The 15,651-nt window shown below is 34.2% G+C and overlaps 2 protein-coding genes across 2 annotated transcripts in view; both read right to left on the reverse strand.

Annotated features, from left to right (window-relative positions):
* Positions 1–423: 423 nt before the first annotated feature.
* On the reverse strand, positions 424–1,300 carry LOC126744558 (single-stranded DNA-binding protein, mitochondrial). The gene is made up of 3 exons (XM_050452014.1): positions 1,164–1,300; positions 994–1,108; positions 424–936 (listed from the first exon to the last, which is right to left on the reverse strand). Exons 1-3 carry the CDS (start codon positions 1,176–1,178, stop codon positions 611–613), a joined length of 456 nt encoding a protein of 151 aa, XP_050307971.1. The 5' UTR covers positions 1,179–1,300; the 3' UTR covers positions 424–610.
* Positions 1,301–7,664: 6,364 nt separating this feature from the next.
* Positions 7,665–15,651, reverse strand: part of LOC126744579 (allatostatins MIP) — a 101,893-nt gene continuing 93,906 nt past the window's right edge. Inside the window, exons 3-5 of the mRNA XM_050452050.1 lie at positions 11,768–11,941; positions 11,101–11,308; positions 7,665–8,305 (exon numbers count right to left, since the gene is read on the reverse strand). Of these exons, the coding sequence (XP_050308007.1) occupies positions 8,232–8,305; positions 11,101–11,308; positions 11,768–11,941 (456 nt within the window). The 3' untranslated portion in view covers positions 7,665–8,231. The remainder of the gene's footprint in view (positions 8,306–11,100; positions 11,309–11,767; positions 11,942–15,651) is intronic.

Below are 15,651 nucleotides of genomic sequence, written 5' to 3' on the forward strand. Positions count from 1 at the left end.
TACATCCACCATGAGAAGACAAAAACTGGACAAAATAACATAATTTGGTAGATCAATAAGCTCAGAAATTAGTTTATATGTTCTATGTTATTTAAATTAGGCATATGAATTCGAATTAGGCACAACAGTGCCGCTTTATACATACACAGACAAGTCCAAGTGATACATGTTGATATTGTTGACAAAAAGACAGAATCACCATGAGCCTTGGTGTAAACAGTCACATTTTGATATTCCTCATTTTTAGTGACAAATACAGTGTGTTTTTAATTCTTATTAGACTTTCATTTAAATCTAATATTCTAAAAGACCCGAATTTGGAAACAAACCAAGAGATGTATAGAGATTAATCCTTATGCATTCATTATACCTAATATTCAGTACTCATTCATTAAAAAGGAAGAAAGATAAATAGACAAAATATTGTGCTCTTAAAAAAAAATATAATTAAAAGGTTCTATATATACAAGTCTTATTACTAATTGAACTTACTATTTACCGAGATAATAAGCTTCGAGAAATCATAATAACACATGTCTCACAGAAATTAATCTTTACATTATCAAACTTATCTTAGGTTCTTTAAAAACAAATTACCTCACTACATTCACTAATGCTGATGGAAAAATATAACATCATCTGCAGCAATTGCTGTGGTGGTCTTCGTGCCGCCATCATCAGTTTTTATTTCCCCATATGTAATCCGACCGGTAACATGAACCCTTTGACCTTTCCTCATATAGTTCAAAACTGCTTCTCTCAGTCCAGGTTTGAAACATATCACTCTATGCCATTCGGTCCTTTGTAAAAACTCTCCCGATTCATATCTGTAGTTTGAGTGAGTGGCAAGTGAAAACACTGCAATCGGATGTTCGTCGGTGCCTTTCCTTTGGGGATCTGCTCCGACTCTGCCTAGCAAAGTAACATTGTTTATAGCTGCAAAATGGGTGAATATTAAGTATTATATAAGATGCCTCTATGGATTAAAAGTACTTTTTTCGATCTTGGCTGGTTCTTTTTGTGTCTCCGGAAATGCTGAAGAGGCATGTCGACCGGGTAAAATACCCACAACGTTCGTCGAGGATGTTAAAACTCGGGGTGTAAACACCTGAAATTTGCGTACATTTAAAATATTCTAAATTATATTAATATCATGGACTTACTTTGGAAAGAAACATTTTTATTGGAGAATGAGAGGTTTTTTTATAACCTTAAAATCAAAATAAACGCTTAACCTCACATTTAATTTATCCGTAGTTGTCATGTTGTGACGTTACACGTGCTGATTACCTGAAGTTACTTTGAAGCGGAAAATTTAAATTTATATAGTCAGTTGAATATGATAACTTTCTGATAGATATTAGTATCTATATATATCTTCCTAAAATGTCTTGATACATTAGTACATAATAGAATTTCCCATTAAGTAAACATCAGACTATCCTTTTCGCGTCATGGCTTCCTAAAAGGTCACTCGACAGCAACTAATCTATTAATTACCTAATAGACTGTAGCTGAAAATCTAGATAACTCATCGCAACTTGATATCATCTAAACATATCTAATAAATAATATCCAGAGATTCTGTTGTATATAAGCTTAAGCAATTTGGTCCAAGACCCTCAGTCTTACATTGTTGTTGAGTTGATGGATATCTGAACGATTACAGTTGGTTTCTATCAGTTGCATCGATTCAAGGGTTCAGTATTTGGCCTGATATATGACCTATGTTGATAGTCAACTCTACTCACCATATTCTGCTCTATAAATAAACTGTGATAATTAATCAATCAATCATTTATGTTTATTGTATGAGGAGCTAATACTCCTGTTAAAAAAAATTGTTAGATAAAAGTACAAAAAACATTAATTAAAACTAAAAAAAAATAAAATAAATCATAGAGTAATTAAAAGTATTTAATATTCATTTCTCTATGATCTAAATCAGTTCACTTTCAGCAGTCTTCTGACACGTTTGTCGGTATTCGCAAATTATACTCTAAAGACACGCAATACGAAATTTGAAGGTAAGTTTTGAATTATGAGTTATTATGCTTTCTCCTTTGGTTGTATTACTTAGAGATACATTTAGATTCAAGAAACGTGTTTGTTTTGCTGTTAGCATTAACTGTTTTTAAATTAGGAAACTAAAATCAAGATGGCGTTAGCTGGGGTAATTGGAGCCACGATATGGCTCCAATTACCCCCATGACTCTATAATCCCCAATTTTTTTGAAATTAAAAATTTATTGTAGGAAATGCCTCGAAATTGGAAAAGGAAAACTGAGAAGGCGGCTTGGACCCTGGAAGACCTACAAAAAGCGGCGCAATTGGTCGGCGAAGGATTAGCTATCAGAAAAGCAGCCGTGCGTTGTGGAATTCCATACCAAACATTGCAGAAACGATTGAAAAAAGGACAACTGCAAAGTTCAGGAAAACTTGGTAGACACCCCATCTTTACCCTTCAGCAAGAAACGGAAATGGCACAACATTTAGTTACCCTTGCAAATATGTTTTATGGGCTAACTAGGTGGCAAGTTTGTCGCTTAGCTTACAGATGTGCCGAAAATTTAAGAATTAATCACCCCTTTAATAAACAGAAGCAGTTAGCTGGAAGAGACTGGCTAGATGGATTCTTAAGACGGAATTCCACGATCAGCATTCGTAAACCTGAGGCCACGACTTTAAACCGCATCAAGGGTTTTAACAAGGACGAGGTAACTCGCTTTTCCGACAATCTTCACACGGTTTTGTCTAAACAGAATTTCAAGAAGTCCAATATTTTTAATATGGATGAAACGGGAATAACGACTGTTCAAGAACCTGCAACTATATTGGCTAGAAAAGGTCAAAAAATGGTAGGTTCGGCAACTGGTTGGGAGCGTGGCAAAAACATTACTGTAATTTGTTGCATGGGCGCTGCCGGATCGTTTGTGCCCCCATTTTTTATATTCCCCAGAAGACGGATGGGCCTCCAGATGCGGACTATCAGGTTACTTTTAACGGCTGGACTAATGAGAAAATATTCGAATTGTGGCTTAGGCATTTTGTAAAATTTGTTAAGCCCAATCGTGATGAACCAGTATTACTTATTCTAGATAATCGTTCTAGTCATGCAACGCTTGAAAGTTACAATTACTGCAAAGAAAATTTCATTACGATACTCGATACTGTCCCTCCCACCACATTCATCACATCGGATGCAGCCGTTAGATTATAACATTTTATGGTCCACTAAAAAAGTCCTACTATAAAGAATGTGACAATTACATGAAGTCAAATAACTTCACACTAATCACTCCATAAGATGTTGCATATTAAAGTTGCTTCTTTGGAAAAGGGAATATCAGGGTTCAGATGCACAGGTATTTTTCCATACCAGCCAGATATCTTTACTGATGCTGATTTTGTCTATTATTGTGTGCCACCAGCTTGCGTGGATACTAATGAGAAACAACGGGATCACCGGCAAGTAGCTCTAAAATAACAGAAGCAAACAGCAAAGACAATGCCCAAAATCAGACACGGTCTCCTGTGATTCATAAAACACCAACAAAAGATGAAAGTAGTCGATCATGCGATCCCGTACCAGGTTGCTCGACATGGCAAGATGAATCTGATCAGTCCATTAATACGTCGTCTATCTCTGATCTCCTTTCTATAATATTCCCATTGCCTCAAAAAGACGATAATAAAAGCAAGAACTTAAGACAAACACGAAAACAGCATTCCGAAATTTTTACCCAGATACCTATGAAGATATTTTTTGAAGAAAAAAAGCGAAAGAAACAAGAACGTGATGAAAAAAAAGAACATGTAAAGGCATGAAAACAGAGAACATAAACAAAACTAAAAAGAGCAGCAAAATAGAGAGTGCTAAACGACAAGTAGGAGCAGACGAATTGTGGTCATCAGAAGATGAAGAAACTTTGAAGAAAACAGTTATCATAATAAATATATTAAATATGCAAAAGGAAAAGTTGTTTACAAAAAAGGCACGAACAAAAGACAAGTTGCTGTCTTTTGCTGATAAGTTGTCATCTTAAATTAATTAAAATTAATAGAAATTTATAGGGATAACCCTATTTTATGGGACCCTACAAATTTACAATTTAAATTGTCAAAAAAGAAAATAGACATTTGGCAAAACATAGCTAGTCAATTTAACTGCGACATCTCAGAAGTTAAGAAAAAAATTGAAAGTTTAATGACTTCTTACCGCCGAGAAGTTCGCCGTGAAAATACGACGTTTTCTGGAATGGGGACGGAAGATTTATACCGTTCAAAATGGTTTGCATTCCAAGCTATGCAGTTTTTAAATAGCAAGTTTGGTCCAAGAAAAACTAAAAACACTGAAATTGTAAGTATATATACCTACTTTATTATTTCTTAATTAATATAGGTACTAATTTAAAAAAATAGGCATTAATTTTTCATGAATTTTGCAAAAATAGGTTTTTGTGAATTTTGGGAATGTGAAACCTAAAATACAAAAAAACAACATATTAAAAATACATCGATGTCACAACACAGTAGAGATACCTTTTCTATGCATAATCATTTTGCCAAGGTAAAGCACCGTTGGACGTAAAATATTCGGCAAACTCAGCTCGTATTTGGTCAGCACTTGTAGCCGATTTTCGAGCTACTTTTGGAATGGTGGTTAATCCAGTTTGACCATCGGATTGTTTTCGCTATAATCCTCCTATTATTTGTCCATTTATCTCGCTATCAAAACTTACATTTGGACTATACACATGTTTCGAAGATTGATTTTTTCTCAAATAATTGTGCAAGTAAATGCATGCCATAAAAATATTTTCTGCTTTATGTGGTTCTAACCACATTGGCTTCCTTAAAACTCGAAACACCGCAGATAATATACCGAATACGTTTTCAACAATTCTTCTCGCTCGAGAAAGTCTATAATTAAAAACTCGTTTGGAAGATCCATTTTGATGAGAGCCTGGGTATGGTTTTAAAATATTATCTTTTAAAGGGAAGGCTTCATCAGCAACGAAAACATACGGAATATGGTTGTGTCTTCCTGGTAAAACATCTGGATTTGGCAAATTAAGGGAATTTTCTTCGAGTTCTTTAAACAAAGTTGCATTTCTGAAAACATCTCCGTCAGAAATTCTTCCCTGACATCCAATATCGGCATATAGAAAGTTGTAATCAGCATCGACAAGTGCAAAAAGGACAATGCTAAATGTTGATTTATAATTAAAATAATTACTTCCACTGCAAATTGGTGCTTGTATTTGTATATGCTTGCCATCCATGGCACCGAGGCAATGGGGAAATTTCCAATTTTCTTCATATTGGCGAGCTCCTTTAAGCCAATCCTCGGATGTTTCGGGTAGCTAGAAAGAACGATTTGATTTATTAAGGAAATAATAAAAGTAGCTAATAAAAAATAAAATAGAAAAAAGGTACAAAAATAATAGTTATGTACGATGACAAACTATGCGGTTCCGACTAACAAGCAGATCAGTTTAAAAATATGGGTAATAGCCGAGATTAATACAAACCAATTGCAATTACACAAAAAAATGTTTTGAAATCATAAACATAGGACCAATTATTAGACTACGTAATTATTTCTCAATTATTTGTTTACCGGAGACCAATTTGGCCGGAAACACTGAATCAGAAGATACATCATCAAACATACATCAAGAAAGCAGTGAACTTGTACAGGAAGACGGAGAAAATGTTGAAGAGACACAAGTTCAATCAAATAATAAAATAAGTAAATGTAAATCACTCACAAATATGAAACCAAAAAATGTGAGAAGCGAGGATCCTCGAATAGGTGAGACCTTCAACATCTTGAAAAATATTGAAGCAAAGAAAGCCAGAAGGACAGAGAAAACGGAATCTACTCTATATGGGAAGTATGTCGCAAGACAGCTTGAAAAGTTTGATCCACATACACGAGCTGTGGTTAAGCACAAATTTGCCACCATTCTTTTCGAAGCAGAAATGGGAACATATCGACATCTGCATTCTGCATCTATGCATCCAAACCCCAGCCCACAATGGAGTTACCCTGAAAGTAACAGTTAACATCGACTCCATTGCCATCACCCAATTATAGCCAGCAACCAGAACAGACATTCCAAGGAAAAAAAATCATCTGGCTGGGATGCAACATCAGCAACCAATACTGACTCTACACCAGCATTTTTATCAGCGCTCGGTTTTGCTCTAGGACTTGTCGCACTCAGTATAGCACAACCCTCGACATCCACTAATGAGCCATCACCTGGAGAATATGAACAACTATATTAAGTGCCGCAAATAAAATAATATCTACTTAAGTACCTAATGTTTTTATAGGTTACATTTTATAAGCAAAACCAAATAAAAATTTATCTTGATATATTCTTGTAGTGATTCAACTAAGGCCAAGCAAACTTCTGGAATAATGGACGAGATTAATTGCTTCGATACTTTAAATGTGTACCCCAGACTAGTTAAGGAATTTCCAGTTGCTAGATAGTGCAGGGTAATGGCCAATCTTTCTTTAGCTGGAATAGCTTTTCGGTAATTGGTATTCTTTTTCTCAATTTTTGGAGCCACTAAATTAAGCAGTTCATCAAATATTTCTGGGGACATTCGGCAGAAGTTCCTAAAATGACCAGAGTCTTCATTCCGAAGCTCATCCAATAAATTATTCGCGTTGTAGGAACTTCTGTTTTTATACGGTATTGTCATACACCAGCGTCTGCGCCTTCGCTTCTTATTTTTTTTGTTTAGTAATTATGTAAAACGAGAAATCCTGCACTTGCACACATTAAATCATCATCACTTTCGCTCGATGAAAAATTGAAAAACCACCACACAAGCAAAAACAATTTAAAACCACCGAACCGCTACCAACGGTCTTCAATGCAACACTAAAAATTCGGTGTGGACGATGTTCTCAAATCCTTACCAACGCTTGGTGAAACTCGGTCTGTACGCGGCTTTTGATGCATTATTTGTGACGACGTTGGAAAAAATAATGAACGTCTGAACTTCTACGTCTGAACATTCAGAATGTGGCAGTTGGCCACACTCTGAATGTTCAGGCGTAGAAGATGCAGAGGGCTATATTTGTGATTTTTGTTTACGAAGGTAGTTATATTTTAGCATGTAGGTATTTTTGCTTAAGAATTTATGTTACGTTTGTTACATTTTCAAATAAAGTCCATTTTTTATGAGAACTAGCTTAATACTTATTAAAAAGATCTTAAAAACTACAATAATAAATCTGGCTCCCATTACCCAATCGTTGTGGGAAATGAGAGCCAAACGCACTTTTTTAAAAAGTTTTTTTATAAAAAGAAATAAATTCATTTTTTCCACAACTGTTATTAAAATGTAACGTTAAAAAATCCTTTTAAACGCTGGTATGTTTGAAAGAACTTGAAAGTTTTTTTTTATATTTCTATTGACAATAATGCATTAAGTGGCTCCAATTCCCCCCCGCTCCCCTATAACAAAATAACGTTATAATTAAGTAGTATCAAATTATCTATAATATATAGAATATGATAATTACAAACTTTTCACTTGGTGCAAGTCTTTATTATGATGTAAGAGTAGTACCATAATGATTAATTAACAGTTTACAACTAAGTAGGTAAGTATGGGGTACAAATAAAAGTCGTACAGATGCACTTATTTGGTTTATTTCACAACACGATTTATATTAATTTATTGTGTTTGATTTTCTGGATGCAGAGAAAAGCGAAATATCCCTGAACGATCAATAACTATAATCATTTATTATCAATTTAACTTATCAGTTATTTGGTATAATTACAAATATTACACACTTATATTTTGTTAAATACTTCATAATATAATGATGACTTTGGCCTATCTATATAAGTTATGAATAAGTATGTTAACATTCATTATATTATTTCTAATTTATGTTTAATTTAAAATTATATAAAGTATGTAAAACACAAATTGAATTGAAAGAATGTTTATGATTTTAAAAAAAAATCATTTTTATTCCTCACTATTCAGCTCTTTACAGTTAATTAAATACAATAAATAGGGTCTTTAAAGTATGAATAAAATTGGAAAAATCCTATTATAGATTTACATTACCATCAATAATAGGAACAATATTGTAAGTGAAGTAATTTCAACAAAATAAATAAAATACAGTTAGGAATAAGGAAAATTTAGACTACAAGGGAAGGAAATGATACATATAGATACTCGTTTTATTCAGCAACACTGCGTTTTCCCCATAGTCCCTTCAGGTTATTCCAGGCCGGTTGGCGCTTACCCCATGAACCTAAAGTCAATGTTCAATATTAATTTATTGTTAAAAGTTTTTTAAAATCGTTATATTTGTTTAAACATTTTTCTAACAAGAGATGGCGTTGAACGAGAAATTATTGATCCTGCAGATGGCGCTGCCCCAGGTTTGCTTACAATCAATCAAACTGTCATGGTAACCCTTCTGCAGATGACGCTAAACGTCGTTTGTTTACAAATAAATTCAGTATCACTGTCATGTTTGCTTACAAATATGTGAACGTTCAATGTCACTGTCAAACAGATGGCGCTAAACGTCGGTTGTTTACAAATAAATTCAGCATCACTGTTATGTTTGCTTACAAATATGTGAACGTTCAATGTCACTGTCAAACAGATGGCGCTGAACGTCGATGGTCCGCTGAAGAAACCAAGACTAAACAAGAACAAAACTGTTTTCTAACCTCATTTTTTTTTAAATTGGTTACTTGGAGTTATTTGGCACCTTCAACCAGAGTCCAGACAGTGTACTTAAGTGGCCAGTTTCGTTTGTTTACAAATAATTAAACTGTCATTGTCATTGTCATGCAGATGGCACCTGACGTCATTTGTTACAACAATACAGATGGCGCTGCTTACAATAATTATCAAAATTTTTTATAATATATTGCAGCAACGCTGTCCGACCACCTACGAAAGTACTAATGGTCTTGAAAGACTGCAATTTGTTATAAATGTCCTGAAGTACTACGATTATATAAAAAAAGTGACTGTGTTTCTTAAAAAGATGCAAAATACCGCATCTTCAAAGGTGCTCTAAAAACATCATTCGATTCCTAATTTTCCATTATCTCAGTTCGTGAGGCATCAAAGGGCGGCAGGCCTAAAACCTGCCTATTCACGTAATTTATAGAGCGTTTAATTAAAACTTTTTTTCGACTTGAACCGAGCAAATTCCTGAGGATCTTACACTCGAATGGTTACCTTAATGGAATTCTGTTTCTAAGGTAAAGTGTAATTTTGGGGTTTTTTTGGAAAGATAATAAACTCGGTTAGTATTTTACAAGGGTAAAACATTTTGTCCCTTTTCTGAGGGATTTTATAAATATTTTAAGAAATTAATAGATTACTTCGTCGATATGACGATGATTGTTATTTGAATCATCAATACACAAAACAATCAATAAAATTCAAGAAGGAAATGTGTTGTGAACACCACATTCTGTAGCGCCATCTATTCGCAATAAAGAAATTATCATCGTGTTCCTTAGAGAACAAACTGTCACTGTTTGTATTTCACAGAATATTAGGTCAGTAGTGCCAATATATACTATCCTAATTGAGACGTATGTATATTATGGTCATAAATTGACTGATGCATGACATACCTGTCAAACTAAGGAATTCTTAAATGGTGTGATTGAAATCACTACATTAGACAATTGCGTTGACAAGTATGACAAGCGTCGACAGTAGTGACAGTTACACCCAGAATAACCAACCGAATCAGAAGGAATTTTCATATCTTATAATCAGTTGACACTCAAACAATGAATGAATTTTAAAAAGGAAAGAGTTCGCTTGTCAAAATTAAGTAATTTATGAACACCATCTATTGCAGCGCCATCTATTTGATAAAAATAAAATATCATTTTTGAATAATCCGTTATTCTAATTGATACAGTCATGATCAATCGTTGGTATCATGGGAATCGTTAAATGATGTCATCGATATAAAGAATTGCGTTGACAAGTATGAGAGGTGTCGACAGTAGTGACATTGCCAGTTAACGTCTTTAAGGCATATTGGCCCAGAATAACCAATAATATCTTATTGATTTGATGTTTGTATAATTTAGAACAAATAAATAAATTGTTGATACTCAAATAATCAACGAACTCTATAAAGGAAAGAATTCCAATGTCAAAAGTAAGTAATTTATGAACACCACTTATTGCAGCGTCATCTGTTTGACAAAAAGAAACTACCATTTTGTTTGAGTAATCCACTACTCTGAGTGGGACGTAGATTACAGGCATAATTTGGCATATAACTGTCTAATTAAGCAATCGTTAAATGACGTTCTCGATATGAATCTATTAGACAATTGCGTTTAAAAGTATGACAGTAGTGACATTGACAGTTATCGACTTTAAGTCATATTGAACCAGAATAACCGACCTGACCAGAAGGAATTATTATTCTTCAGTCATAAGACTGCAGAGCGATTGACAACTTAGACAGAGACGAGTAGAACGTAAAGCTATTGTTTTTTTTTTATATAAATTTAAGTAAAATATAGCCCCATCTATATTTACCGTAGAAACCGAGGCAGATCATTCCACGAACAAAAACCGTTAAAAACTCAAGTGTCAAAGTTGTCAATTGCTCGGTATTTATCAAAACCAATAAGTTATCCATGGTCAACAACCCTTACACATGGTAATTAAACCGTGAAAGGTTCAAATTACATAAATCAATTTCCTAGGATTGGTTGGTTATGCACCAACGTTGCCAAATGTTTTAGTTCTTAAATCTGGGTTAAGTACTGCTACACTGATTAAAGTTTGCTACGCATTTCATCAGATAGTACGGATTTAGCCCAAACACCTTAATTTCTATATCTAGTGCAGTGTTAACATAAAATAATGTGGCAACGCTTGAATGGTTAGCCACTAATAATAAATAACCCATGAATAGTTGAGATTTCTTTGGTTATTGGCTGATGGCGCCACCAGCCAACCGTTTGTTCGAGAAGGCGGGAAATTTGAATGTGATTTTAGCGTTTCTCACACTGACTCTTTCAGATTTAGTTCAGCTTACGTACTAACCTCTAAATTTTTCCCATTTATTACTCCTTTTGCCCCAACCGTCCGAGAAGCTTTTCCAATTCCGTTTGTTTACTTGGTGCGATGACTGTACCTCCTGGTCCGGGAAATAATCGATGTTGTTCTCATTGTCGTTTTCTTCCAATGCAGCCACCAACTGCCTTATGACCATGTCATCTTCGGAGGGGATGAATCGTTTACCCCAGCCTCCCTAAAAAAAAAATTTCATTTTTTTTAAATTTATGATTAACAGTTAATCAAAGATAAATAAATAAGCCTAATGGAAAACATCAAAAGACATCGGAATTTAAACATAAATATATCCTTCCACCCTCTATAGTAGCAATTGGAAACAATTTTTTTTTTTGCTAAAAAGTTTGAGGGATAAAAACTGTAAAAACTCAGTAATAACTGCAGGACTAATCAATTTTATTCCTCTGGTAAGTTTTACAGGAATCAAAGGGAAAACCTAAACTAGTTCAAAGAAGTTCTCAGGAATGTGTCACCTAATCTATTTTTCCGAGCACAAAGAATCGACAACTTAATACTGGCTACAATCGCCCTTATTTTCCAGGAAAAAGGAAACAAACAAATCCCTTTATTTTCCACTATACAGTTTTTCAGAATTTCTAAGATTAAACCTTCGTTATATAAAAGTGAATTAACTTACCTGTAACCGTTGCCAAGCCCGTTTATCGAAATATTGTGGTATGTAATTGTCCTCCTCATCGGAAGAGTCCAGGAAGTCCCGTTTTCCCCAGCCGGGATGGAGGTTACTCCAAGCTCGTTTACCCCACATGGGCAAATCAGTTTTCCATCCTCGTTTCGAATATTCGTTGATTGCCTGTAGGAAAAAAGTGAGTTTGAAGTTGATAACTCTAGAATTTGTTCACATATTCAACACATTTAAGTGAATATTAATTTACAGGCCTTTGGCACGATTATCAAAAGAATCTCTACTTTCATGACTCTAAAAGGAAAGTATTAGTTAGTTAGTTTTAAGGGCATATTCATACTTTATTATTCCAGGCAGGTGAGTTATTTTTTAAATTTCTAGACCACAATAGTTTATGGATTTTTCTTAGGCACTCAATAGAAATTAATATATGAATTAAGGGCCTGAAAGATAATAAACATGTTTTTATTTTCGTTGAATCACTTAAGTACCATGTGAAAGAGAGAAAAAAGAGACTCCGACTCAAGTACTTGGAAGAATACTTTAATTTCTTCCAGGCAGTTGAGTGCACTTAATCATGTAATAGAGAAAGAAAAATACACTCCAACTCAAGTGCCTGTAATAATGTTTTAAATTCTTCCAGGCTGTTGAATGCACTTAAGTTCTATGTGATAGAGAGAGAAAAAGATACTTCAACCCAACTGCCTGTAAGAACATTTTAATTTCTTCCAAGTTGTTTAATCACTTAAGTTCGATGTGATAGAGAGAGAAAAAGATACTCCAACTCAACTGCCTGTAAGAACAGTTTAATTTCATTCAAGCTGTTGAGTGCACTTAATCATGTGATAGAGAAAGACAAATACACTCCAACTCAAGTGCCTGTAAGAATGTTTTAATTTCTTCCAAGCTGTTTAATCGGTTACATCCTAAATTATAGAGAGAGAAAAAGATACTCCAACTCAACTGCCTGTAAGAACATTTTAATTTCTTCCAAGCTGTTTAGTTGCTTAAATCCGATGTGATAGAGAGAGAAAAAGATACTCCAACTCAACTGCCTGTAAGAACATTTTAATTTCTTCCAAGCTGTTTAGTTGCTTAAATCCGATGTGATAGAGAGAGAAAAAGATACTCCAACTCAACTGCCTGTAAGAACATTTTAATTTATTCCAAGCTGTTGAATGCACTTAAGTCCTATGTGATAGAGAGAGAAAAAGATACTCCAATTCAACTGCCTGTAAGAACATTTTAATTTCTTCCAAGCTGTTTAGTTGCTTAAATCCGATGTGATAGAGAGAGAAAAAGATACTCCAACTCAACTGCCTGTAAGAACATTTTAATTTATTCCAAGCTGTTGAATGCACTTAAGTCCTATGTGATAGAGAGAGAAAAAGATACTCCAACTCAACTGCCTGTAAGAACATTTTAATTTCTTCCAAGCTGTTTATTCACTTAAGTCCCATGTGATAGAGAGAGAAAAAGTACTCCAACTCAACTGCCTTTAAGAACATTTTAATTTATTTCAAGTTGTTGAATGCACTCAAGTCCGATGTGATAGAGAAAGAAAAAGATACTGCAACTCAACTGCCTGTAAGAACATTTTAATTTCTTTCAAGGTGTTTAATCACTTAAGTCCCATGTGATAGAGAGAGAAAAAGATACTCCGACTCAACTACCTGTAAGAATATGTTAATTTCTTCCAAGCTGTTTAATCATTTAAGTCCGATGTGGTAGAGAGAGAAAAAGATACTCCAACTCAACTGCCTGTAAGAACATTTTAATTTCTTCCAGGCAGTTGAGTGCACTTAACCATGTGATAGAGAAAGAAAAATACACTTCAACTCAACTGCCTGTAGGAACATTTTAAATTCTTTCAAGCTGTTGAATTCACTCAAGTCCTATGTGATAGAGAGAGAAAAAGATACTGCAATTCAACTGCCTGGAAGAACATTTTAATTTCTTCCAAGCTGTTTAATCGGTTACGTCCTAAATGATAGAGAAAGAAAAATATACTCCAATTCAACTGCCTGTAAGAACATTTTAATTTCTTCCAGACAGTTGAGTGCACTTAACCATATGATAGAGAAAGAAAAATACACTTCAACTCAACTGCCTGTAGGAACATTTTAAATTCTTTCAAGCTGTTGAATTCACTCAAGTCCTATGTGATAGAGAGAGAAAAAGATACTGCAATTCAACTGCCTGGAAGAACATTTTAATTTCTTCCAAGCTGTTTAATCGGTTACGTCCTAAATGATAGAGAGAGAAAAATATACTCCAATTCAACTGCCTGTAAGAATATTTTAATTTTTTCGAAGCTGTTTAATCACTTAAGTCCGATGTGATAGAGAGAGAAAAAGATACTCCAACTCAACTGCCTGTAAGATCATTTTAAATTCTTTCAAGCTGCTCAATGCACTTAAGTACTATGTGATAGAGAGAGAAAAAGATACTCCAATTCAACTGCCTGTAAGAACATTTTAATTTCTTCCAAGCTGTTTAGTTGCTTAAATCCGATGTGATAGAGAGAGAAAAAGATACTCCAACTCAACTGCCTGTAAGAACATTTTAATTTATTCCAAGCTGTTGAATGCACTTAAGTTCTATGTGATAGAGAGAGAAAAAGATACTCCAACTCAACTGCCTGTAAGAACATTTTAAATTCTTCCAAGCTGTTGAATGCACTCAAGTCCGATGTGATAGAGAGAGAAAAAGATACTCCGACTCAACTGCCTGCAAGAATATGTTAATTACTTCCAAGCTGTTTAATCATTTAAGTCCGATGTGGTAGAGAGAGAAAAAGATACTCCAACTCAACTGCCTGTAAGAACATTTTAATTTCTTCCAGGCAGTTGAGTGCACTTAACCATGTGATAGAGAAAAAAATTCACTTCAACTTAACTGCCTGTAGGAACATTTTAAACTCTTTCAAGCTGTTGAATTCACTCAAGTCCTATGTGATAGAAAGAGAAAAAGATACTGCAATTCAACTGCCTGTAAGAACTTTGTGTGCACGTTGTGAACGTTGAGTGCACTTAATCATGTGATAAAGAAAGAAAAATACACTCCAACTCAAGTGCCTGTAAGAATGTTTTAATATCTTCTAAGCTGTTTAATCACTTAAGTCCTAAATGATAGAGAGAGAAAAAGATACTCCAACTCAACTGTCTGTAAGAACATTTTAATTTCTTTCAAGCTGTTGAATGAATTGAAGCACCATGCGACAGAGAGAGAAAAGAGACTCCAACTTAACTACTTGAAAGAATACTTAAATTTCTTCAAGGCAGTAGATCCTAGTTATTGAAAATTGCATTTACGTCAACGAAGCATCTTTGGATCTAGCTCCAACCTCTTCATACATTTATCTGTAGGTATCAAAAATCTCCTTTTGCATGTGTTTTTCGTTAACACTAAATTTGTAACAATCGTCATTGCAATAATTAGCATTTCTTATGTACAATTTCAACAAACATAACATTTTGACAAAAATCAAAGAAACCCAGATGGACTCTGTTGTTCAGAACCTTGAATTAGGAAGTTTATCATGGTCGATATCTTTTATAGATGGTGAAATTGCAGTTTTTCCTTCCTTAAGACTCTTGAGAGTCCTCTTGTTCTTATTCCAAGAATTAAATGAAATTTTAGTCTTCTTCCAGGCAGTTGAGGTTAGTCTTTCCTTCATTTAGGGTCTTAAGATCCATTTCGTTCCTATTACAAAGAATGAATGAAATTTTAGCCTTTTTCCAGGCAGTTGAGGTCAGTATTTTCTTCCTTTAGGCTCTTGAGAGCCATTTTGTGTTTATTCTAAAAATTCGACGAAATTTTGTGCTTGTTTCAGGCAATCTAGGATAGTTTTTCATTCCTTTAGACTTTTGAGAGTC

The sequence above is a fragment of the Anthonomus grandis genome, chromosome 14 (genome assembly GCF_022605725.1).
Source record: "Anthonomus grandis grandis chromosome 14, icAntGran1.3, whole genome shotgun sequence".
In the NCBI taxonomy this organism is placed as follows: domain Eukaryota; kingdom Metazoa; phylum Arthropoda; class Insecta; order Coleoptera; family Curculionidae; genus Anthonomus; species Anthonomus grandis.

Excerpts from the sequence above, each read along its gene's own strand:
- LOC126744558 (XM_050452014.1), bottom strand. Across the intron at positions 937-993 it reads ACCAGCCAAGATCGAAAAAA|CTATAAACAATGTTACTTTG; the intron begins GTACTTTTAATC and ends CCCATTTTGCAG.